Genomic DNA, 26,359 nt, shown 5'->3' with positions numbered 1-26,359 from the left:
CTTGCTCTCCATGCCCTGAACACCTGGCTCCTGGCTAAGAACACATTGGGCAGAGAGAACTTGAAGATGCAGGGACCTTGCCATGGATATGGCAGAGGACATCGCTGGAGGGCAGTATGACCCAGGTTCAAGCAGTGTTGATGGGACTGGGGCAGAAAATGTACAAAGCTTGGGGAGGCGAGGACTGGGGAGACAGACGAGGCAGGAGCCTGCAGGGGTCAGGGTGGGGCCAAAGACAAGAGAGTGTGCCAAGGGTTCCTGAACTTCTGCGTTTCTCCCTCACCCCTTGTCCCCACTGCATTTTCAAAGATAGAAGGGAGATAAACAACATAAGTGACAACACTAATGTGTTTAAGAAAGGATTTCTCAGAGATAGACAAATTTAATCTATACTGTAATTTTGTAAGACTGAAGCGTGCATCCCATTTTCCTGAAGACAGAGGCTCATTTAAAAAATGTGTATATTCATGATTAAAATTTTAATTAGTAAAAATGAATTCCTGAAAAGAGAATTAAGATACCACCAGGTCTCAGTGAGTCCCCAAAGAACTTCGTTACAAGATCCCCCGCATTTGCTCCAGGTGGACTGAGTTTCAGTCCGAGCTCCTCAACAGCCAAGGCAAAGAAACACTATCGATTTTGAGATTTGTCCTGTGTCTTGCCCATGAGATAAAGGAGCTTTTCCAGCGTGATTGAGCAGGTCATCCCTGTGGACGCGTGAGAGTCTCGGACCTCAGAGCAGAGGAGGGCGCCCAGCACAGTGCCAGGAGGGCACAGCGGGGTTGACGGCCGGGACAGCAAGCCAGTGACTAGAGCCACGTAGGGGCCATCAAGCTGGTCCTGCCCAACCCGGCCCCAGGGACACAGAGGCCCCGCCCCACTGCACGCAAACCCCTCCCTCCTGGGGGCCCTGAGGTCACGCATAGCCGGGAGCGGAACCCTCGGGTGCCCTGGAGGCGGGCCTGCAGCACCCAAGGCGGGGCCCGTAGATGAGGCCTATGCAAATTAGCGCGGTCAGGTTGGGTATGCGGGGCTCGGGCATCCGGGGCGGGCTCTGCACCATCCCGGCCTTGATCCGGGGCGGGACCTGCACAGTCCGGGAGCTGGGCATGCGCGTTCTCGATCCTGGCGTGAAGGACAGGGCCCGCTTAGTCCAAGATGCGCCCGTAGGCGGATTGGGCATGCGTGGTCAGAGGCCGGGGGGCCTTTCAGTTGGGGTGGAGCCCACTTGTTCTGGGGCGGGGCCTGCGGGAAGATGGACAAGCGTTGTCGCGGCTTCGGGAGGGGCGGGACTCGAGGGGCGGGACCTCGGGTGGCCCGAGGTGGCCCGGCTGCAGGGTCGGAAAGCAGCGCAGTCCGACTCATCCCGGTCCCGGGATGGCGTCCCCACGAGAATTGACCCAGAACCCCCTGAAGAAGATCTGGATGCCATACAGCAATGGACGGCCAGCTCTGCACGCTTGCCCGCGCGGTGGTGAGGCGGGATCTGCCGGGAAGGGGGAGAGAGGCGCACCGGTATGGGTGGGTAGGTCGGCCTGGGCGGGGGTCTCGCGTGGAGAGAGGACCGGGGACAGATGGGGAACTCGGGACAGGTAAGGCTGCCGTGACTAGTGGGGAGAGCGGGGGCAGGTGGAGGGCTGGTGACAGGTGAGGCAGCCGTGATGGTGGTGGGCCGAAGACTGTTATGGCAGATCAGGGGACAGTGACAGGTGGGTGGGGGCTTCTTGGCTTGGCGGGAGCTAGGTCTGCTCACCATCACCTGGGGGAGGGCACCAGCCCCCTGCTCCGCACTCCATACCCCCGCCCCTCTCCCCGCCCACGCTCCAGGTGCTGACTCCGTGGGAACAGCGAGCCCTTCCCTCTTGGCCAGAGAGTGTGGACCAGGTGGTCAGAACAAAACTGAGCTGTGTGGCCCTAGGGGAATTGCTTGGCCTCTCTGAGCGCAGAACTTTCAAAAGCCTAAGCATGGGCTTGTTCTCCAGCAGGAGAAAAAGGTGTCCTTTGGCTTTAAAACCACATTTTGGGAGGAACATTAGGGAAGTGCAGTTGTGCTCAGGATAGACAGTGAGAACGCTGCCATATGGGCCTGTCTCTGTGTCCACAGGCGTGTTAGCATCCACGTGAGGTCCTGGATGAATAGTGAAACTGCAGGGTGCAACATCTAAGAGATATGCCGAAATTCATGGAATTGCCAAGGGCTCACCTCTCCTAGGCTACTGGGTAATCTGCCTCCTGGACTTTCTGCCTGTCCTTAAATGATTCTGCAAAAGGAAAAAGATTTAAGAGTAACTGAAACATTGTAGTGAATTTGCAATTTGGCAAGGACTTCAGAGAACATCTAGTCCAACTCATGGTGAAATGGAGATTGGGAGATTATGTGATGTGCCAGGGTCTCCCTGTACTCCTGACCTCTGTTTATGTATGATAAGGGAGGAGAGAGTGCTCTGTGCTTGTCAAGCTTGGAGGCCAGCCTGCGACTGTGGATTTGACCATGCTCTGAGTCTTTGGGAGGGGAGGGATGTGTGTGTATCTATGACCACATTGTGGGTCCTGGTAGGGGGTGGCCATGGTTCTAACCAGACCATTATGTAGGTGCTGGTGGGGCCATGGCTGTCCATGATCCATACTCTGAGTCCTGAGGGGCTATCGCCATAGCCTGGCCAGCCCTCCTTTGAGACTCTTCTGAAGGTGTGGATCTTAGGCCCCTCTCTCTTGTGTTTCTAGCCTGTCTGTGCTTCTAGCCAGGACTATGTGGTCCTAACTAGGGAGTGGCTGCTGTTTTTACATAAAGGGGGAAGAGTGAGGACCAGGACTTTGGAGGTGGGAACACTCAAGCTGTATCCTGGCTCAGCTGTGTGACCTTGAGCAAGGAGCTGACCCTCTAGGCCTCAGGTTCCTCATCTGTGGGATGAGACAGTCATCATCTCTGCTCCATGAAGCAGCTGTGAGTCTCTAACAAGCAGGTCCTTGGTAGTGGTGGCAGATCATTTCCTCATCACCGCTGTTCTTTCTTTGCTTCTCATTGCATCAGAGTTGGAAATTGAAGCATCAGCTTTGAGACAATCTCCAAAGCTCTTCAAACTCTAAGTGTTTTTCCAAGCTCTAAGAGTGGGATTAGATGTTTCTCTGGCCTGAGCAGAGGGGCTTGTGCCATCGCAGTGTCTCAGGGTGTTGGGGTAGGTTGGGCCCTGGGCCCACACTTTCCTGGAGGAGGAGGCGGCACCTGAGATGCCAAAGATAAGACCTGCAGGTTGTGTAGGGATCCCCCCCTGGGATCCCAGAGTTCACAGCAGTGAGTGGATAAGCAGTGAATGAACATGGAGCCCGCCTGTGCAACACCTCTGGCGCCTGCATTCATGCAACATTTTACCCTTTGCACAGTGGGCTTGTGACTAGATTGGAGGACCACAGGTACAGTAAGGACCCTGAGGGTTGGGGGGGGGATGGAAGTGGATCAGGTCACAGGGCTTTGTGGGGAGGAGGAAGCAGTGCCCACTGCTGGTCTGTGCTGTGTAGGGGGTTCTCTCTGGGGTCTAGTCCCCAGCCTCTCAGGGGATCAGGGGGTGGTCGACTAAGGGATGTCCTGTGCCTCCTCCAGCCCCACTTGAAAAAATTCAGAGCCACACCTGAGGGCTCGGAAGCTCTTACCTTCCCCATCATTTGCCCCTCAGCTCAGACCTGGAGGAGCTTTGGGGGCAAATGAGGCAGAGGATGAAGAGGTGACTCAGGGAGCAAGACAGAAAGGTCAGTGTTTGTCTGATGGCTTTTCTCGCCCAAAAGGTGGCAAGGTGGCAAGGTTATGACATGAGTAGTGTATGCACAGGACAATAGGAGAGACGATTTTCTCTTGCCTTTGAATGGGGCCACCCTGCCATGTTGCTTTATTTTAAAGAGTTCTTCCTTCCCCAGCCTGGCCCAAGGAGATGGGAGCAGGTGCAGTTCAGGAAGCATTTCTGGAACTCAGTCCAGGGACTTGTGGTTGCCTCTTCGGTGGAAGTGCCGGGAAGTAGGCACTGTCCATTGCCAGGCATGTCTCAGGCCTCTTGGCTATCCTAGGGCTTTTGTGGCCTGCAGCAAATTTACAGAAAGGAACCAGTGAAAAAAGCTGGGCTGACGTGTCTCAGGTTTCCTTCTGCACGTGCTCAGTGTTGTCAACCGTGTGTTCTGCTGTCCTGTTTGCTCAGTTGGGGTCCTTATGGGCTCAGAGCTGCATTTCCAGCTGCACACCCCAGCCCACTTGGGCCACATGCTTTCTGTTTCAAGAGCTGTAGTGTTCTCCTTCCTTGTTGTGCCTCAGTTTGCAATTTATCTGTTGCTAGGATTTTCCCAGTGTTTTGCTGTTGTAAGCAGAGCTATTGTGAGTGTACTTGAACTTTGTTTTCCTTTTGGGTCATTTCCTTGGGAGCTTATCTTGAGGACCAGAGGTACTAGGTAATTTATTGCCTTGTTTTGTGCCCAGGCCTGATTTGCTGCCCTGCCTGCCACCTTGTGCTGTGCATATGGGTGGGCAGGGGGTTGGGGGGCGGAGTAGGGGGACGCTGTAGCAAATGCTGTGAGAGGAGGCCAAAGCCATCTAGGAAGATAGAAGATGTGAGGGAGGTGCAGAACTTCAATCCTGAGGTTGTGGGAGTGCCCTTGAGGGAGCAGTGGGAGGGGGTGGCCGCCTCTTCCTCCTTGGGTTGCTTGAGAGCCCTGGCCAGCCAGGCCAAGAATTGTGCAAACAGTGCAGGCCCCAGTCTTCTGCTGGCCCTGAGGATGCAGGGCCTTGCCTAACTTGCTTTCCTCTCACCTTCGCCAGTGCTGAGGTTTTTCTGCAAGTTTCCTCTCTCTCACTCACTGTCAGCTTGTGTACCTTAAGTTCCCCTTCTTCCCTCCCCTGGGACTCACAGTTTGGGTCACATTTGTGCAAAGGCCACACACAGGAGTACTGGAGTCCCATCTGGCAAGCAGGACCCTTTGCTTCTCTGCAGGGTTTACCTGGAGCCAGGCTGCTGCCTCCACGTCCCTGGTCCTAAGGGCAGTCAGTGCTGAGGTACATCTGCTGGGAATGTTTGGGCTTTTACATGGGGATGATGCTAGACCTCACTGAGTGATTATCATCCCATTTTACAGGTGAGGACACCGAGGCTCAGAGTTGCCAGTAAGTGTCAGAGTCAAGATAGGAGCACAGGCCTGTCTGACTTCTGACCCCCAGGCAGAGCTGCCCCAGGGCCTCTGTGCTCAGAGGGAAACAGTTGAGGGGGGACCAGCCAGCCTGTCTAAGGAGTGCTACTAGTTAAAGGCGCTTGCACAATCAAGTAAGCAAAGGAGAGACAGTGACAAGTCCCTGCATCTGTCCAGCTGTCTGTCTACTGTGGTTTTTACCTGGCCCAGTTCCTAAGGATTGTGGAAGGGAAACTTCCTGAGGCTTCTGGGGTGAGACCACATTTGACTGCTTTGAGAGCTGAACTGGCTCACATGAGGCTGGCAGTTCTCCTACCTAAGTGTCCGTCCCTGACAACTAGGGTTGGGGCCTGTGTTCAAACCTTTCCCCACCTCCAGCCTTGGCAACTTCTCTGGTTGGCACACTGACCTGGTGGGACATTGGATAGCAGTGGGTGGGCTATCAGAGGGACCATCCTTGTAGGCATTGGTCTGGGTCTCTAGTCTCAGCCCCTGTGACCCTAACCCTGTTAGGCTTCTAGATGCCTACCTCCCAGCTCCTGCCCGTGATTCCTGAGCACCAACTCTATGCCAAGCCCCAGGTCTCTGAATGACTCAAAAACTGCAGGGCTGCTTCTGCTCCAAGTGGTCAGTCCGGAGAAAGCAGATTCAGTGGGGTGACCAGGATTGAGGGCGGGTGCACCAGGTGGGTGTGGAGATGCCTTGGAGGAAGGACTCACTGAGGAAGCAGCTTTTGAGCTGGGCTTTGTAGATGAAAAGAAATTCACCACAGGGAGGGTGAGCAGTGTGCTGTGTGTGAACGCAAATGATTATTGGGGAGGAGACGTGAGAAGGCCCGGGGTATGGATTCCTGCGTGACAGAGACAAGGTGTTGGATACCCTGCTGGGTTCTGGCACTGCTGTTCATGCAATGGGGAGCTCCCTAGCAGTGTCTAGGCAGGGGCATGGTCAGTTGTGCTTTACATCTGATGGTGCACATCAGGATGGCGAGATCCACTGTGTCTGCCAGAGCCCAGCAGGCTTGAGGAAAGGGGCCATGTCAGCAGTGACTTGAGACCAGGGTCTGGGGGCACTCAGGGAGCCGTCTGATGCCAGGAGGCTGGGAAGGTATGTCTGGTGCCAGTCCTGTGCCCTGAGGCTGAGAGACCACTGGCAGAGAGGGAGGGATACACTGGGAGGGGTCCTGGCCCGTAGCTGACACTGTGTGCTGCTTCTCTTCCAGTTTGCATGACCAACTGCCCAACACTCATTGTCATGGTGGGCCTACCTGCCAGGGGCAAGACCTACATTTCTAAGAAGCTGACTCGATACCTGAACTGGATTGGTGTGCCCACTCGGGGTGAGGCTTGGCCCCAGCTGTCCAAGGGGACATTGGGGCATTGTGGGAGGAAGGGAAGACAAGAGAAAAGACTGGACTGTGGGTAGGGCCTGGGGTGGGTCAGGGTGAGGGTTGCTGTTGTTATGAAATCTGAGTCTCTCCTTCCCCCCAGAATTCAACGTTGGCCAATACCGTCGGGACATGGTTAAGACATACAAATCTTTTGAGTTTTTCCTCCCAGACAACGAAGAGGGCCTGAAAATCAGAAAGTAAGTGTATGTGCTTGTGGGGGGGGGGCAGGGGAGGGGGCAGTGCTATTGAGAAGGCTAACAAGTTACTGCCCGTTTACTGAGAAGTCCTTGGAGCCAAATTGGTGGTGAATGCCTCAGCTCCTCCTGAACCCCAGCCTTGCCCTGCCCGACGGCTGTGTGACAGGACTGTGACAGGGCAGGATGTGGTAGGGTTGGGATGTGAGGGGTTTCAAGATGAGAGGAGAGGGTGTATATAGCCTCCTGTTGGCTGGCCTGTCCCTGCCCTGGTGTTAAGGAGCCCTTGGTAAAGACATCCTGTGGTAGGGGAGGACAGAATTTCAGGGAAGTGAGAGAGATGGCCAGGGCAGGTTGGTCTGCTGCATGGAGGTCATGCTCGCTCATCCCAGGCCCTTCATGGGGATGGTAGCTGGTGGGGAGGGGAGCCTGAGTGGGTGCAGGGATGCAAGCCTCAGGGATGCAGCAGGGTGAGGCTTTTCTTCCCTTGCCAAGTGTAAGCCCCTTTCTGTATATTTGGAGTATGTTTGCCTTGTGCTCAGCATGTTCTTGGTATGTGGGGATAGGCCTGAGCTTTGCTTTGAAGTGGCCTGATGCTGCTGGGTGAGTAGTTCACACTCCTGCTATTATTCATGAGATAGAAATGTGCATATGATAACTCTCCCACCCCATTTAGACTTGAACTGAGTGCTTTCTTTTTTTAATTTTGTTTTATTATAACGTAGTTGATTGTACATATCTGTGGGGTAGAGTTGAATATCAGTACTTGTGTGCAATATGTGGATGGTTAAATCAGAATAATTAGTATTTTCAGCAATATACACCATAATGGTTTTTCGTGGCCCTTTACCAATTACTCCATCCCAAGGAACTTTCTCCAAAGAACCGAGCACCAGCTGGTAGTCTGTGGAGCTATGCTGTGCCCTTCTTGGCAGGTGTTAGCTGGGAGATCAAGAAGCCCCTTGTCAGCCCAGGGTAGCAGAGACTTGCTCTGGGCCCACCCATCATGGGAGGATAGTGAGCAGAGGTTGACCCCACTCTAGTGACTTCCCCATATCAAGCCCAGCCCCAGGCCAGAAGCTACCTTCCAATGAACTGCCACCAAATTCTGGACACTAGCCTGTTTGTCCCTTCTCTGGCCACTAGGGGGCAGGAGCTCCCCAATGTGGGGCTTGGACCTTCAGACCACCTTTGCTCTTACATCACTGGGGCTGGGCCAGGCTGTGGCACCAATAAGGGAAAGGGATTGTGACATTCGGGTTTCTGTGATCATATTGTGGGTAAAACTCAAGACTGGATCCTCTGGTGATGTCAAGCCAGACAAAAGGGAGGGGACTGATATTTGAACCTACTGTGTGCTGGGTGCTTGATACACATTGTCAACTGCCCCCCCCACACACTTTACAGATGAAGAAACTGAGACTCACAGACACCAGGAGTTTCACGCAAAATAAGAAGTTACTTTGCAGAGCCCAGACGTGAATCGAAGCTCATCTACCATTAAAACCTGCCCATCACTCCAATATTACCCAATTAGTAGGTTAAATTACCTGATTAGTAGGTCAAGGAACATATCAAATGCAAGTTCTAAAACAACCCCAAGCCGTGGGCACCGATAGACTAGCTCATTTGATCTTCCCCACAGCTTTTGTGGCGTGTGGTGGTGCCTCACCTTCCCAGATGCTGAGACTGAGGTCAGAAAGTGATGGGATTGTCTGGAGTCACTCAGGGTTTGAATTTGAAGCCAGGCCTGTCTGAATCCAGAGTGTTTGTGGGAAGAATAAGGGAGCTGGCATTCCCAGAGTCTGCCAGCCATTCTGCTCAGGCTGCCCCTCAAGAGTAGGAATATTGGGATTAATTCAAATGGAGAAACCTAGACTAAGAGAGGTTGGGGAGCTAGTCTGACGTCACCCAGCTGGAACAGAGGACCCCACAGTAGAAGCTGAGGGCAGGTCTATGTGCTGCTTCTCTGTAGGCATACCCTGGTGTTTCCTAGAAACCCTCCCTCCTGTATTCAAAGCCTGGGTCTGGCCACCAACCCACAGGGCCATTTCACATTAACCAGCTCAAAATTTCCCATAAATAATTTGCAAAATAAAAGGAATAGGAATTTTTAAAGTGGAAAACCTAGGAAGAGAGGGCCACATTTCCCAGAGGCCCAATTACTTATACATTGTTGAGGTCCCTAGAGCTATATAATGCTGAGGCCTTCTCTGATACTGGACACAGTGGAAAGTCTAGAAAAGTGCATGCACAGTCATGTGTGCGTGTGCAAGTACACTTACACGCATACACCATCAGGCACGCGCATACTCCTATACACAGTCCCATACCACATGCAAGCCTCTATGCACACTTGTGGGCACATGCATGCACATGCATGCCTCATATGCACACAGCTGGACACACATGTACACCCATATGTACACATGGGTGCATACACACATACACATCCCCTGTGCACACACAGTCACTCTGTACATGAGGGTGTGTGCACTCACGTGGCCACCTTCCCATATAAATACTTGGACTCACTCACACATGTGTAGTCCCTCACAGTCACACACTACACATAAGGGCAAGTACACACACAGGCACACATGTGCTTACCCTGTACATACATATATGGACTGGAGCTCACTCATGCATGGTGTGTCAGGGGTCCCCAAGACCACCCTCAGGTCCAGTGATTTGCTGGGAGGACTCACAGGGCTTGGCATAAAGCCAGACTCATGGCTAAGACTTATTACAGTGAAATGATACAAAGCAAAATCAGCAAAGGGAAAAGGGGCATGGGATGAAGTCCAGAGGAAACCAGGTCACACAGGATGCACTTTATTCCTCCAGCATTAAATTGTGACAACACATGTGAAGTGTTGTCTATCAGGGAAGCTCATCAAGACTCAGTGACCAAGGTTCATACTGGGGGCTGGTCACATAGGCACCCTGTGTGTAGCACATACCAAAATTCCAGACTCCCAAAAGGAAAGCAGTATTCAGCACAAACCATATTGTTTGTGTAAACAGTCTAGACACAGTGAGCTGCTCTTATTACTTAGGGAAGGTTTTATATCAACGTAGGGAGCTGTTTATTATTCAAGTTCCCAGACCCAGCAAAGAGCCAACTTTACAAGCAGGACTTTCGAAGGGTAGTATTCTTAGGCCTGCTTTGTTAACTCTTCGCACACATGCAGTCACCCACCACACATGAATGTGGGTGCACACACACGTATACCTCATAGGCGCATTGTGGGCACGTACACACTTGTGTTCACTCATATGCACACGTTGGTCTATGCACACATGCACACCAAGCATGCTCATATATGTGCTCCCATAGTCATATACCACATGAAGGTGTGTGTGTACACACCATATGTATGTGCATGGGCACACACAAATGCACATCCTGTCTACACTTGCTCGGACATACACATACAAAAATTGATACTCCTGTACATGTGTGCATACACACGCATGTCCTGTGTGCACACATGTGGGCACATTCATTCATACCTGTGCCCATTCAGTCACATACCACACATAAGGGCTCAGGCACACTTATGTGTACATACACAGCTATACACACACATGGGCTCAGGGAATGCTTACACATACACACTCACAGACACATGTGCACACATGAGTGCAGCACACTCACATATACCCACCCACACATGTGGATTCACGCATGTTGTGCACAGTCACACTCATACACACACATGCACACACAGGCTCCCAGGCTCTTCCCTCAGCATCTCCACTGGGGCCCTGAGATCCCTCCCGCGTGGTGGAGCCATGGCCAGAGCAGCCTACGAGAGATCTTAGTCCACATTATGGGGCTGTATATGCAAGTATCAGAAAGGCCCCAGCAATGACAGTTTTCTGAACTCTCAGAATTGAGATTTTTTTTTTTTTGGCAAAAGAAGAAAACGCTTTGAGGCTTTAACTGAAAGACCCATTGGGCACAGAAAGGACACAGGGAAGCATAGGAGTAGAGCTCCTTTTAGTGACCTGGACTCAGCTCTGCCATCACTTTCTCTGTGGCTCCCAGCAGGCTACATCCTGCTCTGATCAGCTTCTGCCTTCATATTTCAGGCACACTGGCCTGATGAGAGCCCTGGCAGAATTGGCCTTTGTCTTTGACATACTGGGAGTTTGTTTACTCACAAAATTCAAAGATCAGACAAATGGGAGGAGATCTAGCTTTACTCTTATACTGAAAAAAGTGAAGGTAATAGGTAAAAAGTAAAAGTACAGTCATGCCCCACATAATGACATTTAGGTTAACCGTGGACTGCATATATGACAATGGTCCCATATGATTATGACGAAGCTGAAAAATTCCTATCACCTAGTGACGTTGTAGCCATTGTAATGTCATAGCTCAACACACTACTCATGTAGTAGCAACAGGCTATAGCACATAGTTAGGTGTGTAGTAGGTTCTGCCGTCTGGGTTTGTGTAAGTGCGCTCTGTAATGTTCCCACAACAAGATTGTCTAATGATGTGTTTCTCAGAACATGTCTCTGTTGTTAAGCAAGGCATGACTTTAATTTATCTATCTCCAGACCCTGGAGAAGTGGGTAAAATGAGAAAGATTTTTATATGTGCCAATTCATTTTGCAGTAATAAATGAAAAGGCTGAGATGTTCTGAAGACAGCATAGTCATGAGTAGGGTTTCATGTTCTGGAAGGTCTGTGGTCACAGGTGTAGAGGCAGAGAAGCAACACCTTCCTCCAGAAGGAGTGGTTGGGGAGTTCTCTCTTCCAGGAAAGAAAATCAAACATTAAGCCTAATATTGCCTTGAGTGCCAGCCATAGTGTCTCTCTTCTCCCCACCACCAGCCCTGACACTCACACGTACAATAATAAGTATGATTTTAAGAGGGCTCATTTTGATCACCAGAGAAAACGAATGGCAATTAGAAATCATGAATATGGCAAAATAGTAGCATGGATTTGTATACAATGAAATGATGAGGGCAAATACAGAAAAGTGGTATTAAAAAAAAAATTTCTAATGGGCAGGAGCATTCAACCTTCCACCTTACAGGAGCTGAGTTAGCCAAACACTGAAAGTTATCCCAAGGAAAGAAAAGAGAACCCTTGAAAAGAGAAGGAGATTTAGGGGCTGTCCCCTCTCCTGTCTTGGGTAGGGCGTGTCCCTGACCTGTTGCCCTCCTACAGCCAAGGTTGGGTGCTGGGCTGACCCTGTGTTTTCTCTCTTGAAGGCAGTGTGCCCTGGCAGCCCTCTGTGACGTCCGGCGGTTCCTTAGTAAGGAGGGGGGACATGTGGCGGTGAGTGTGACATCCTGGTGACAGCTGGGAGTGACACCTGGGAGCCCACACACATCTACCCCTTTGCTCCTCAGGCATCTGGAGGGGAAGGCTGGGCGTGTGCGCCCCCAATACCCCTGGGTGCTGGCCCTTGGGAGGAAGTCTGCAGCAGCTACAGAGGAGGAAGCCAGAGGCTGGATCTGGGCCAAGAATTTCCCTCTGGGCTTGTGGCTGCATTTGACCCTGTGGGACTTCCCTCTGAATACTTTCATTGTTGGCCATCCCAGAAGTTAGGGGTATCATGTAACCTAAGTCTTTAGCACATGCGATTTTTCCTGATGCGGGGAGAGTCCTGTCCAGTATTTACTGGCTGTTCCAGGAACCAGCTAAACCCTGGGTGAGGGAATTCCAGCTGTGTTTGGCCCCTCCAGGCAGATGGAAGGATGGGACAAGGCTGAGCTGGGATGTCTGTGGGGAAGAGCCCTACCCCAGCCCTGTGCAGTCAAACGCGGGAGCTGTTTTCCCCCTTCCCTTCTCCTCCTCGAGTCATGCCTCCTGGCACTGTCTGTCCCCCAGCTCCAATCTGGATTAGTTGCTTGTGGCACAGCTGGCACCTAGGAATTCCCTTCTCCTCTCTCCTGGGTTGAATGTCCTGCTCCTGGATCCCGTGGCTTCTTCTCCTTGGTTTACTTGCTTTGTTGAAGCATATCCTCCAGTAGCTTCCTAAGAAAGGTACTTGGGAAGTAAATTGTGTGAGACCTTGCATATCTGAAATGTCTTTTTTATCCTCAGATTTGATGGTTGGGTATAGAATTCTGGAGGGAAAGTACTTTCCCCTTAGGATTTCTACGACATTGTTCTGTTGCCTTATGGCTTCTAGCGTGGCCGTGGAGAAGTCTGTCATTCTGATTTACTGATCTTCCTAAACGTTTCATCTCTTGGAGGTAGCTGGGGGATTCTCGGGCCCCTTCCTCTTGGGAGACCTTTAGGGTCTTCAAGGTGATGTGCCTTGTGGTGGGTCTTCTCTGCTCCACCATGCTAGATCCTGGCGGGGGGAGTGTGGCTTTCCATCAGGAAACTCTTGTTCTCCAGGTCAGGGAAATTGTCTCAGGTATCATTTTTTTGATGCTCTGCTGCTTTCTGGCAATTCATTCTCCCCTATTCCCACTCTCTGAGCTGCTTTTTCTAGAACTCCTGGTGGCTGCGTGCTAGGCTTCATCCCTCATTTTATCTTTTTTCCCCTTATTTTTTCTCTTTGTCCTTTTTGTTTTGAGGGAGACTTCCTCAACAATGTCTTAACAAGTATTTGGTTGAATTTTTTAAAAGTTCTGTGATTCCATTTTATATTTCTTGTTCTCTGAGTGTTCCAGTATTTTGGAACTCTGCTCTTATTTCATGTTTACTAAGTCCTTTTGTATCTTTCTTGAATAATAATTGTAGAGGTTTTTTTGATGTTTTCTTCTGTTTTGTGCCATGTCTTCATTTTCTCCAAGTTCCTTTTTTTCTGTTTGATTGATTTAGTCTCTGTTTTTCTCATTAGAAGTTTTGCTAGAGTGTCCAGTGAGCCCTGGTTGGTTGCTGTTTATATAAAACGACACTAAAAAAGTTGCTTGGACATGCGGATGGGTGGCTGCACTGGAGGGTGCTTGGGTAGGTTCCAAGTACTCTGAGGAGCCCTGGGTGGGTCAGTGCTTGGAAGGAAGAGCAGAGAGTGGGCCTGGGATCCTGCTGCTCTTTGTTGGACCTCAAGCCAGTCCTCCATTTCCTCCTACCCTTGGCCTGGCCTCATTCCTGAGTGTCCTGGTCCTGTGAAAGTGGTGTGCTCTGGTTGGTGAGCCCTTGTGTTTGGTGTTCTCCATTTCTCTGAGTCAGTCACCATGTGTCCGTCTTATAAAACTGTGTTGGCATCTCCATCTCCTGTCCTCTCCTCTCTTGTTCTCTTTATGTTCTGTTTCCATTTTACTGGAATCTCAGGATGGAGTAGAAATAAATGTAGGTTCAGTTCATTGGGTTTAACAGGTGCTACTGGAATTCCTGTTGGTTAGACATAAACTGAGCACCTGCAGTGTGCAGAGGAATGCTGAGTACCTTCCTCTGGGAGTACAGGTGCCCACTTCTGCCAGCTTCCTTGGGGCGTCTTCTCCAAGGAAAGGGAGGACCAGCCCAGCCCTTGCACATCTGAAGGAGACTGGCCAGGCAGGCGGCCCGGGCAGCAGCTGGTCCTGGAGAGAAATGCAATCTCCAGAGATGCCTGTGCTACAGCCCTCGGGTGGCCTCCTACCTTCCCCATGGCTGGAGGCTGAGTTAACCCCATTCTGGTCCTAGGTTTTTGATGCAACAAATACCACCCGAGAACGAAGGGCGACCATCTTTAATTTTGGGGAACAGAATGGCTACAAGGTGAGGCCTCCTCGGCTCCATTCCTTGCTTGGGCTGTGGCAGGTCCGGGCCCTCTGGAGTTCCTTTCACAGCCTCCTGCTGCATGCGGGGCATTGGGTTGGTGTGGCTCCTGAGGGTAATTTGGGATGAGAGGGGCTCATCCGTCTGGGATTTTCTTTCCAGGGAAAAGAGGGTCTTGGTGGGAGAGTCCAGGATAGGGTGGCACCTGCATTAGCTCCAAACTCCTTGACCTGCCCTCACCCCCGAGAAGAAGGGCCTCGGGGCCTTGGGGCTGCTCTGCATGGCCCTTGGTGGGGTGGAGGGGTGGAGGGATGGAGAGCTCTATGGAGCAAGGTCCAGAGCCCTGAATGTGTTTGTGGTTCCTTCCCTGCTGCCCACACTGGTGCTTCTGGTCCCTGCTGCAGACCTTTTTTGTTGAGTCCATCTGTGTGGATCCTGAGGTCATAGCTGCCAACATCGTGGTGAGTGGCATATCTGACCTTATTGGGGGCAGTAATAAAACAGAAGGTAGCATATGACAGTGAGGTCCCTCTCCAGATTTGGGCTGATGCCTGGACTGACCTTAATCTGACCTCTTGAACTTTGTGGGGTGGAGAAGCAGTATAACCTGGAGCTCTGGGTCAGGTGAGCCCGTGAAGGTCTGTGTGGCTGGTGACTGACCATTCTTACTCTCTCCTCACCTTCCCTCTCCTTCCTCCTCCCCCTCAGAACCCCGGGACAATGGGAGGGCAGCTTACACTAGGGGTAGGGGTGGAGGTGTTTATATTTGAGAGAGAAAGAGGAGAGACTCACCCCCCACCCCACCATTTACCTAAGGAATGACTGACCATCTGGCTTGGGAAGATAGTTCAGGGTGGCGAAAGGCTTCCAGGCCTCCCCTGTACCACAAAGAGGAGGGACTCCGATCTCAGGATGCTTACTAATGGCCTCTGGGCACTAGTGTGAGAACCCAGACCAGGGAGCTGCTGGACTCTTCCTAATGGGACCAGCCCCACTAGGTCAGCTTCTGCCTCAGGCCCAGCCTCCACCAGTCCCCTGCCCAGCAGTCTCCTTGGTCTCTGGCCCCACCTGGCCTCCAACCCTGATGTGTCCTTGCTCTGTGCCTGGCTCTGGCAGCAAGTGAAGTTGGGCAGCCCTGACTATGTCAACCGTGACAGTGACGAGGCCACAGAGGATTTCATGAGGCGCATTGAGTGCTATGAGAACTCGTATGAGTCGCTGGATGAGGACCTAGACAGGTGAGTGAGGAAAACACTGTGTCCTGCAGCTGTGATAGGTGGGGGATGAGGTCCCACTTGGCTGCTTCCTTATGGCTGCCCATGGTGGTGGCTGGGGACCACACCAAAAGGCAGAGATGACCCTGCCTATGAATAACGACAGTGGCTGTGCTCGTTAGCTCCACCCACCTCCCTCTGGAATGGGAGATTGAGCAGGAGTATTGGGTGGGGAGGGGGCTTTAGGCCCATAAGGGGCATTCAGCTGAGGGCCTTACAGCAGGGGATCAGCAAACCTGTTCTGTAGAGGGTCAGATATAAATATTTTACTTAGGCTTGGGGGAGGGGGTAGTAAGTCTCTGTTGCTGCTACTCAGCTCTGCCATTTTAGTGTAAAAGAAACAGATAATGTGTGAATAAATGGGCATGACTGTGTTCCAATAAAGCTTTATAAAGACAGCTTGTGGGCTGAATTTGACTTGCAGGCCATCATTTGCCAACTCCTGTCTTACTGTATAAATGGGGCAGTGGTTAAGTAAAAACAGTGTAGCCCTTGGTAAAATATTACACAATTATAAATCATAATTGTAGAGAGATGTGGGAAACTATATGTTACACAGCGTTAAGTGAAAAGGGGCCAGAGCAGAGAAAATGGCTGGGCTGGGTTTATTGGCTGCTGCCACCAGCACCCTCCTCCCGTGCTTCTTGTCTTGTCCACCCGCTGCCTACTGTGGGGTGTGGCAGCTGCTTGACACATACAGGTGACCGGGACTGGGTTCTACGGGGAGAAGGTCACTGGGGGAAGGAAAGGCCAGATCTGTGGGTGGCTGGTCAGGAAGAGTGGGGGAGTGGGACGTTTGCCAGCTACTCCCAGGTCAGTCCTGGGAAACCATTTCTTGGTTCAACTTACAGACAGTTCATTGAGAGCTCAGAGGTAGGCGAGAAGGGGTCCAGGGAGGACACGAGCAGCGGTAAAAGTCACGATGTGGTATGACTGACCCCCACTTTGGATGTCACCTTTTGGAAGCATGATGAGCATTGAGCATCTCTCACAGGGTTTGTCCATGTGTCACACGTGTTGTGTTGCTCCCCTTCACCCCCATCACTCGCACACCAGCTGAGGGTCCTGTGTGTTGCAGTCTCAAGCCCAGTGGTTGGAGATACGAAGACTTGCAGCTGGTTTCTGTGGCTGGCCAGACATGCCCTCCCAGGGCCCTAGCCACACTCACAGGCCTCTTTCTACCTTCTCTCTGGAAAGGGATCTGTCCTATATCAAGATCATGGACGTGGGGCAGAGCTACGTGGTGAACCGTGTGGCTGACCACATCCAGAGCCGCATTGTGTATTACCTCATGAACATCCATGTGACCCCCCGCTCCATCTACCTCTGCCGGCATGGGGAGAGTGAGCTCAACCTCAAGGGCCGGATTGGCGGGGACCCAGGACTATCTCCCCGGGGCAGGGAGGTCAGTGTGTGTGTGTGTGTGTGTGTGTCTGTGTGTGTGTGTGTGTGTGTGTGTGTGTGTGTGTGTGTGTGTGTGTGTCTATGTCTGCACGTTGGTATCCCTGGGTGGTTGTATATGTATGGGTGTGTGCACTGGGGCTGGACTCCCACTCTAGTAGCTAATATGCGATTGAGGTGCATGACCTTCATTTAGTCTAGAATGTTCTCATCATGTAGGGCAGGTCACCAAGCACCACAAAAATGCCTGAATCTTTGGTTTCCATGTGAGCTGTCACCAGCTGAGCCCCTTTCCTCAGAGAGACATGATACCCTGGAAGTGACCTGAGTTCCTATAGTGCAGCTGACAGCTGTGCCACAGTCCAGGGGACGTATTGAGGCCTCAATGGAGAGGTCATGTAGCCTAGGGCACACGGTGGTGGGGTGTCAGGGGACCTGATGAGTCATGGCTGGAACTGCGCCCAGGGTCTAGGGAGGATGCACAACAGTACTTGTGGGTATGTGTGGCATCGAGAGGTTAGTTCATGTTTTTTACCAAACCTATGTTCTCTGAGGCTGGACATGACCCCATGGACCCTATGACTCTTGGGTGTTTTGAGGGCAGCCCATGGCCTGTGGGTCTGAATTTGCTTGCGATGTGTTTTAGTTTGCCAAGAGTCTGGCCCAGTTCATCAGTGACCAGAACATCAAGGATCTGAAGGTCTGGACAAGCCAGATGAAGAGGACGATCCAGACAGCCGAGGCGCTGGGTGTGCCCTACGAGCAGTGGAAGGTCCTCAATGAGATTGATGCGGTAGTTACCATCCCTTCCTGCCCCTGCCCCCATCTCCTGGGCACAGCTGTGCTCACCTGTGATGACAGTGTTGAAGGTCAGGGGAAACTTTCTCATTAACTTTCCACGTTGTTTTTTGATTTGTCTGTCTCTCTTTTGCATTTCACTGTATAGATCAGCCAAGATTTATTTTGATGTTCTGACAAAAGCCTTAAATCTGATCTTTCCTCAGTTAACTCATAACCATCTATCCTTTTCTCACTCATTTACTTTACTTACTTTTATATTAAATTCTTACATATGAATTATGTATCTCTTCATACATAAATAATGTATGTATATAACACTGTTCATACCTATATAACACTGTTTTGATTATGGAAGTTTTTTTTACTATGTTTGTTGGTCATTTGGATATCTCATTAGGTCTTTTGCTCTTTCCTGCTCCCCACCCCCCACCATTGGATTATCTGCCATTTTTCTTATAGATTTTTAGGAGTTCTTTATATATCCTGGATCTGATGCTTTTTGATTGAGTGCTGGACATTTTGTTTGAACAATTGTAGAAATAATTTGAGGCTCTGGTTAATGTTATCTTTCTTTGCAGGATTTACTTTTACTTCTGGGAGGCGGTTAGGGATGGACCACCTTAACGTAATCAGGAATAGAGCTATTTCAGACCTGTGCTTTGATCTTTGTAGAGATAGAGACTACTCTATTTTCCAAGCTCTCCTACTCCTAGGGTGTAGCCTTTAAGGTTCTGGTTGAAAGCCTGTGGACCCCAAGCTTCTATATTTTCATCTCCTGAGCCCAAGAATGCTGACAGCTCTGCTAAGTTTCTGCCTACTTTCTTCCCACTTTCTGCATGGCTTCTCACTCATTCAGCTGCCACTTTTGAATTGGCAAAACCTCAAAGGAAAAAGTGTTACCATATTGGGCTTCACTTTGCTCCAAGATCTTCATCCCGCAAGTCCTCTCTGCCTTTGTAACTCTACGATGACGTCAATCAGATTTAAACATTTTTCTGTCTGGTTTTTCTGGTTGCTCTTACTTGATTGTTGGTCTGAAACAAGCTAGTCTACCATTGCCTGAAGCAGAAATCTCTAATAGGAACAGATTTGGATCTTAGAAAGATCACCCCTGTCAACCAACTGGTGTTTACCATCATCAGGCTTTTCTCAGGCCGCAGTCAAGGTGCTGGCTAGGGCCTCTGTCATCTGAGGTTCAGGGTCCTCTTCCAAGCTCATGGTTGTTGTCACGATTCATCTCCTTGTAGTTGTAGGAGGAAGATGCTATTATCTTCCTAGCAGCCAGCCAGAGGGGTGTTCCCAGCTCCTAGAGGGCACCCATAGTTCCTTGCCACGTGGCCTTCTCACAACTTGGTAGTGTATTTCTTCAAATCCAGTAAGAGAATCTCTCTCTAGTCTGCTGTAGCAGAAGTTTATATAACATAACATGATCATAGGATGGACATCCTGTCACCTTTGCATAGTATGTTGGTTAGGAACAAGTCACAGATTCTGGAGGGGGTTATATAAAAGCTTGGCTCATAGGGGGTCACCTTAGAGTGTGTCTGCATTCCCACCCTCAGGCTTCTACCATCAACCTTTTACTAGGCCTGCTTTATCACTTTCAATGCATCTCTCCATCCCTGAATTATGTCAGCATTTTCTTCAAAGTCATCTAATTTGTTTCACAGTGGGGAAGCAGGTGTAAGTTTACTTGAAACAATATTGGGTGTGCATTGTTAATATTTATGGCTAAGAGGTATGTATGTAAGTTCATTATACTGTTGTCTCCACTTTTCTGTATGGTTGAAAATTTCCATAAGAAAAAGTTTGTATATGTATCTCATTAATTTCAGCTTCTTTAATTACATCATTTGAATTTTCTGTCCTTATTTTTTTGTCTTCTTGATCATCATAAGTCAATAGCTGAATGTTAGACATGCTCTGTAATTATAATTGTTTTTCTTGCATTTCTAACTATTTCTGCTTTGTATATTTTACTTTTTTTTTTGCTTTATATATTTTGATGTTTTGTTATGAAATAATTTAAACTTAACGACTTACGAATTTGTGGAACATGAAAGGAAACAGATGGCCCCTCCAACTAGGTTAATTCAATGAGGGACTGTTTACAAAGGTATGGGTGGGGCATAGGGAAACCACAAGGGCTATCGCATTGTACTGACCTCAAAACAATAGGGACCATTGCTGCCATTGGCAAAGGACAGAGGAGAGAAAGAGGATACAGGAACCTGGGTGTAGGGAGCCTGAGGAAAGGGCAGCTTAAATGTGAATGGACCTTGGGTGGTGTATTAATCTGTTTTTGTTGTTTATAACAAAATACATGGAACTGGGGAATTTGTAAGAAAACAAAATTTATTGCTTGCAGTTTCAGAGGCTGGGAAGTTCAAAGTCCAGGGAACACAGCTGGTAAAGGCCTTGGTGGTGGCAACAGTGACCCAGGAGTCTCACGTGGCATAAAATGGCAGAGCAGAGAGAGCAAACTTCTCATGTGCTTGTCTTTTAAAGCCCACAGAACCATGCCCCTGACTACCATTATTAATCCATTCACTATGGCATGGTCCTACAATCTAATCACCTCTTCAAGGCTCTACCTTTCAATTACCATAATAGGATTTACCACCCTCAACAGTTATAGTGGGGATTAAGGTTTGGGAATACATTAAACCTAAGGTAGGGCTGAGCCCGTGGCGCACTCGGTAGCGTGCTGCGCTACCAGCGGGAGCGCCGCAGGTTCGGATCCTATATAGGAATGACCGGTGCACTCCCTGGCTGAGCGCCGGTCACAAAAAAAAAATAAATAAACCTAAGGCATTCTGCCCCTGGCCCTCCAAAATTCATGTCATTTTCACATACAAATACATTCATTTCATACCCAAGTCTTGTTTTAACTCAAAAGTCCAAAGTTCAAAGTCCTATCTGTGAATTCAAAACACATTATCAACTTCCAAGATACAAGGGTGGGACACACATAGGGTAAATATTCCCATTCAAAAAGGGAGAAATAGGCCAGTAGGACAGGCATTAAGTCTCAAAGCTAGTGAATCATATACTTTGACTCCATATTCATTGTCCTTGGCACACTGGTGTGGGAGTTGGGCCCACAAGTCCTCAGGCAGCTCTGCTTCTATGGCTTTCCTGATCTGAGGTGATGATTCATCTCTTGCAAGCTGGTGTTGCACACTGGTAGCTTCACAATTCTGGAGTTTCCATGGTGGTTCTGCTCTCACAACTCCACTAGGCATGGCGCTGATGGGTTTCTCTGCTGCAACTCCAACCCCATGTTTCTGCTTGGCATTGCTCTAGTGAAAGCTCTATGGTGACTCCACCCCTGTGACAGATCTCTTCCTGAGCCCCAAGGCATTTCCATACATCCATTGAAATCAGGGTGAAGGCTGCCAAGCCTCCACAGCTCTGGCTTTCTGCGATTCTGCAGACCTGACACCATGTGGACGCCGCCAAGGCTTCGGGCTTATATTTTCCAAAGCTGCAGGTCCAGCCACACCTGGGGCCAATTTAGCCATAGCTGGAGCAGCCAAAGCAGCTAGGATATTGGTGCGGAGAGCAGCATCCTGAGGTGGCCCTGGGAAGCGAGCCGGTGGATGATATCTCAGGCCTGTTCCCCGAGACCATTCTGTCTGCCTAGGCCTCTGGGCTTGTAATGGAAGATGCAGCCTCCAAGATATCTGAAATGCCTTCAAGGTCTTTTCCCCCTTCTCTTCATAATCCCTTTTATCCTATGCTAATCTCCTTAGCAAATGGTTGCTGGGCTGAGACATAGCATTTTTCACCTGAAAATGCTCTCTGCTTCTCTACCCCATGGCCAGGCTGCAAATTTTCCAAATGTTTACACTCTGCTTCCTTTTTAAATTTTGGCTTTACGTCATGTCTTTGCTGCCATAACTCAGTGTAGGCTGTTAAAAGTAGTCATGCAACTTCTTTAATGCCTTGCTGCTTAGAAATTTCTTCTGCCAAATACCCTGGGTCAGCACCTTGAAGTTCTACATTCCATAAAGCTTTAGGGCATGAACAGAATGCAACCAAGTTCCTTGCCAGTTCACAGCAAGGGTGATCTTTGCCCCAGTTTCTAATAAATCCCTTCTCATTTACATGCGAGATCTTCTCAAAATGGCTTTTGCTGTCCATATTTCTATCAGCATTCTGCTCACCACCATTTAACCAGTCTCTAAAAAGTTCCAAACTTTCCCTGGTATTCTTGTCTTCTAAACTCCCACCAGCAGCGAGGCTTTTTCTAGCCTGTTCCTTTGCATTCTTCCAGCCTGTCCTCAATGCCTGGTTCCAAAGCTGTTTCCACATTTTTGAGTATTTGTTATAAGCAACACACCACTTCCTTGGTACCAGTTTTCTGTATTAGTCCATTTCTGTTGCTTATAACAAAATACATGGAACTGGGGAATTTGTAAGAAAATGAAATTTATTGCTTACAATTTCAGAGGCTGGGAAGTCCAAAGTCCAGGGAACACATCTGATGAAGTCCTTGGTGGTGGTGACAGTGACCCAGGGGTCTCACATGGCAGAAAATGGTGGAGCAGAGAGAGCAGACTTCTCATGTGCTCTTCTTTTTAAAGCCCCCAGAACCAGGCCCCTGACTGCCATTTTTAATCCATTCACTACGGCATGGTCCCACCTCTTCAAGGCTCCACCTTTCAATTCATAATAAGATTTCCCACCCTCAACAGTTACAGTGGGGATTAAGTTTTGTGGGAGCTTTCAACCCAAGGCAGGCAGATCCCTAGACTGCTGAAAGCGACCATTTCACGAGTGAACCTGGGAACATACATTCCAACCTCACCCTCATCCCTCCCTGCAGCCTCCTGCCAGGGTTCCTTGTGGCTTAGCTCAACAAGAAATCAGTGGCCATGGGAGCCTTGTAGGTGCAGTCCACAGTGGTCAGCTTCCTGGGGGCAAAGCTGTGGAGAAGGAGAGCGGTCTGGAGACACAAATGAGAGGAACCATTCTGTTTCAGCTCTTCAATAAAGGTGCTGTTCCATTGTCTTCTGGGTTACATAGTTTCTAAAAGAAGTTTATTGTCATTCTTATCTTTATTCTTCTGTACCTAATGTTCTTTTTCTCTGATGGCTTTTAATATTTTCTCTTTACCACTGATTTTAAGCAATTTGATTATGATGTGCCTTGATATAATTTTTTTAAATGTTTATCCTGCTTAGGGTTCATTGAGATTTTTTGGATTTCTAGGTTTCTAAATATAAAATTTGAAAAATTTTAGCCATTATTTCTTCAAATATATTTTCTTCCATCCCCTCTCCCACCCTGGAATCCAACTATATGTATGTCAGACTGCTCGATATTATCCCTCGGGTCACTGAACTTCTGTTTTTTCTTTTTTTCTTTGTTTTGCATCTGTTTATTTTTTCTCAGTCTTTTTTTCTTTATGAGCTTTAGTTTGGATAGTTTCTATTGCTTTTTTAAAGTTCACTTATCTTTACTTCCTATTTCTATTAAACCCATCCAGTGAACTTTTCATTTCACATGTTTTGTTTTTAAGTGCTAGGAATTCAATTTTGCTCTTTTTTGTATCTTCCACTTCTTCCTTCATTATGTTCTGCTCTGCACTCCAGGCAGTGCCTCTGGGCAGTAAGCTGCTGCAGTCGTGGGCTCGCCTTGTTTCCCTTCTTCCAAGGGTCGCAGTCCTGCTCTGCCTGTTGTCCAGTATCTAAATACAGTTGTTGCATATTTTTTGTCCTTTTTTTTAGTTGTTTATGTTGGGGCCAGAGCAGATTTGGTCTTCATTTTGGATAGTTCCTGTTTTAATAAGAAACACTTTTTATGTGAATTTATCCTTGGACTAATTTGAATAATACCATCCCTGCTTTTGTTTTTCTAATTTTTTTTTATTGTGGTAAAATACACATAACTTAAAATTTACCATCTTAGCCATTTTTAAGTGCACATTTCAGCGTGTTAAGGACATTCACATCGTCGTGCAGCCATCACCACCATCCATCTCCAGAACTCTTTTCATCTTGTAAAACAGAAACTGTATCCATTAAACAATAACCCCCCAATCTCTACACACCCCACCACCACCCCCAGCCCCTGGAAACCACTTTCTTTCTTAATAACTTTGATAGCTTTAGGTACCTCATGTAAGTGGAATCATATAATATCTGTCTTTTTGTGACTGGTTTATTTCATTTAACTTAACATCCTCAAGGCTCATCCAGGTCGTAGCATGTGTCAGAGTTTCCTTCCCTTTTAAGGCTGAATAAAGTTCCATTGTACGTATATACCACATTTTGCTTATATATTCATCTGTCAGTGGATACTTGGATTGCTTCCACCTTCTACCTATTGTGAATAATGCTGCTATGAACATGAGTGTGTAAACATCTCTTTGTGACCCTGCTTTCAGTTCAGTTCTTTTTGGTATATACCCAGAAGTGGAATTGCTAGATCATACGGTAATTCTATTTAGATTTTTTGAGGAACTGCTATACTGTTTTCCACAGCAGCTGCACCATTGTACATTGCTGCCAACAATGCAAAGATTCCAATTTCTTCACATCCCTGTCAACACTTATTATTTTCTGGTTTTTTGGTAGTAGTCATTTTAATGGGTGTGAGGTGGTATCTCATTGTGGTTTTAACTTGCCATCCCTGCTTTTTGTCCATATTTTTTTGTTATACTTCCTCCTTTTTATCCATATTTTTTTGTTATATTTCCTCCTTTTTATTTTTAACCATTTTGTGTCTTTTTTTTTTTTATGTGAAAGGAGCATATATTTGGTTTGTTTTTTAGCCTAGCCAAAGAGCTTTTTTCATTAAAAAATCTAAAACCATTTATTATTATTATTATTAGTTTTTTTAGTGTATTTGATCTTGTTTTCAATTCCTTGCAGTTTTCTCTTTATTTCAGTTTTTCTATGTAGACATCTTTTCTGTGATTTGGAAGGTAGGCAGTTTTTTTATTCCAGTAATTACCTTAAGGCTTTCAAAGACACTCTTAAGCAGGATGCATATAAAGAGAGGAATAATTAAAATACACTTATCAAAGTTAGTAACAAAAAATAATTCTTGACTCTTGGGAAAGATGAGAGTATGTTATTTTTCTTTGTTTTCTTTCTGCTTTGTTTTTTTATTAATGTGATTGGACAGAGTACAGCATCGTGGTTTTGTTTTTTATCTGTTTTTTTCTCTTCACATTTGATGATAACTTTCAAAAAAGTAAGCTATTTTTGGAACCTGTTTCATAGCTCATTTAACCCATTTTGTGGCTGCAGCCACTGATTTCTTTCTCATACAAGCAGCAGCTACCTGAGACAGGTCATGGGGAGGTGTCTTTGCTCCAAGTATGTGAATGTGGTTCTAGCATTTGGTTTTGCAGAGAAGCTTCCAGCTGTTCAGTGTTTTTCCTTTGAAGTTAATCTGATTATTTTTCTAGATGCTTGTGGATTTCCCTCTTTATCTTTCAAGTTTGGAAAGTATTATAATTTTTATGATCTATTATCTTTCCATGTTTATAATGTTTATCTTTTTTCTTTTCCTGTTTTCTGATAAATAGCCCTGGGCTAGCCTTCTCTTTAAGCATTGTGATGTTTTTAGTAGTCTAATCCACAATTTACTGCCTTATATTTCCTTTTTTTAAAAAAATAACAGTTTTATTAAGATATAACTCACATGCCATAGCGTTCACCCATTTTAAGTGTATAATTTACTGGACTCTAGTATATTCACAGTTGTGCAACCATCCCACAATCAGTTTTAGAATAATTCATCACCCCAAAAAGAAATCCTGGACCCATCAGCAGTCACTCCCCATTTCCTCCCAACCCCTCCTTTCCAACCCTGTCCTAGGCTGCCACTAATCTGTTTTGTCTCTATAGAATTGCCTCTTCTGGACATTTTATATACATGGAATTATATGATATGTGTAGGCTTTTGTGTCTGGCTTCTTTCACTTAGCATAAAGTTTTCAAGGTTCATCAGTGCTGTAACATGTATCAGTGCTTTATTCCTTTATATTATCAAATAACATTCTATTATATGGATATATCACATTATATTTATGCATTCATCAGTTGATGGGTATTTGGGTAGTTTCCACTTTTGGGCTACTATGAATAATACTGCGATGAATATTCATATACAAGTTTTTGTGTGGACATAGGTTTTTATTTCTCTTCCCTGTATACCCAGGAGTAGAATTGCTGGGTCATATGGTAACTCAACTTTTAACCTTTTTTTTTTTTTAAAAAAAGATGACCGGTAAGGGGATCTCAACCCTTGGCTTGGTGTTGTCAGCACCACGCTCAGCCACTGAGCAAACCGGCCATCCCTATATAGGACCCGAACCCGTGGCCTTGGTGTTATCAGCACCGCACTCTACCGAGTGAGCCACGGGCCGGCCTTCAACTTTTAACCTTTTGAGAAACTGCCAGACTGTTTTGCAAAGTAGCTGCACCATGTTACATTC

The 26,359-nt window shown here is 47.9% G+C and overlaps 1 protein-coding gene across 5 annotated transcripts in view; it reads left to right on the top strand.

Moving 5' to 3' along the window:
* Positions 1-26,359, top strand: part of PFKFB4 (6-phosphofructo-2-kinase/fructose-2,6-biphosphatase 4) — a 39,230-nt gene that overhangs the window by 2,475 nt on the left and 10,396 nt on the right. For 2 of the 5 annotated variants that reach the window (XR_010024855.1, XM_063113615.1), the window contains exons 1-9: positions 1,372-1,474; positions 6,386-6,502; positions 6,654-6,750; positions 11,983-12,049; positions 14,354-14,428; positions 14,833-14,889; positions 15,545-15,666; positions 16,900-17,107; positions 17,750-17,896. Coding sequence is in view for 4 of the 5 variants with exons in the window: in XM_063113615.1 (XP_062969685.1) it covers positions 1,378-1,474; positions 6,386-6,502; positions 6,654-6,750; positions 11,983-12,049; positions 14,354-14,428; positions 14,833-14,889; positions 15,545-15,666; positions 16,900-17,107; positions 17,750-17,896 (987 nt within the window). In the remaining variant the exon portion in view is untranslated. Of the gene's footprint in view, positions 1-1,371; positions 1,475-2,138; positions 2,221-6,385; positions 6,503-6,653; positions 6,751-11,982; positions 12,050-14,353; positions 14,429-14,832; positions 14,890-15,544; positions 15,667-16,899; positions 17,108-17,749; positions 17,897-26,359 lie in introns of those variants that run through there. The other 3 variants (XM_063113616.1, XM_063113618.1, XM_063113617.1) reach the window with 3 other exon arrangements.

The sequence above is a fragment of the Cynocephalus volans genome, chromosome 11 (assembly GCF_027409185.1).
Source record: "Cynocephalus volans isolate mCynVol1 chromosome 11, mCynVol1.pri, whole genome shotgun sequence".
NCBI classification, from domain to species: Eukaryota; Metazoa; Chordata; class Mammalia; order Dermoptera; family Cynocephalidae; genus Cynocephalus; species Cynocephalus volans.
This window is presented reverse-complemented; position numbering and strand designations above follow the sequence as displayed.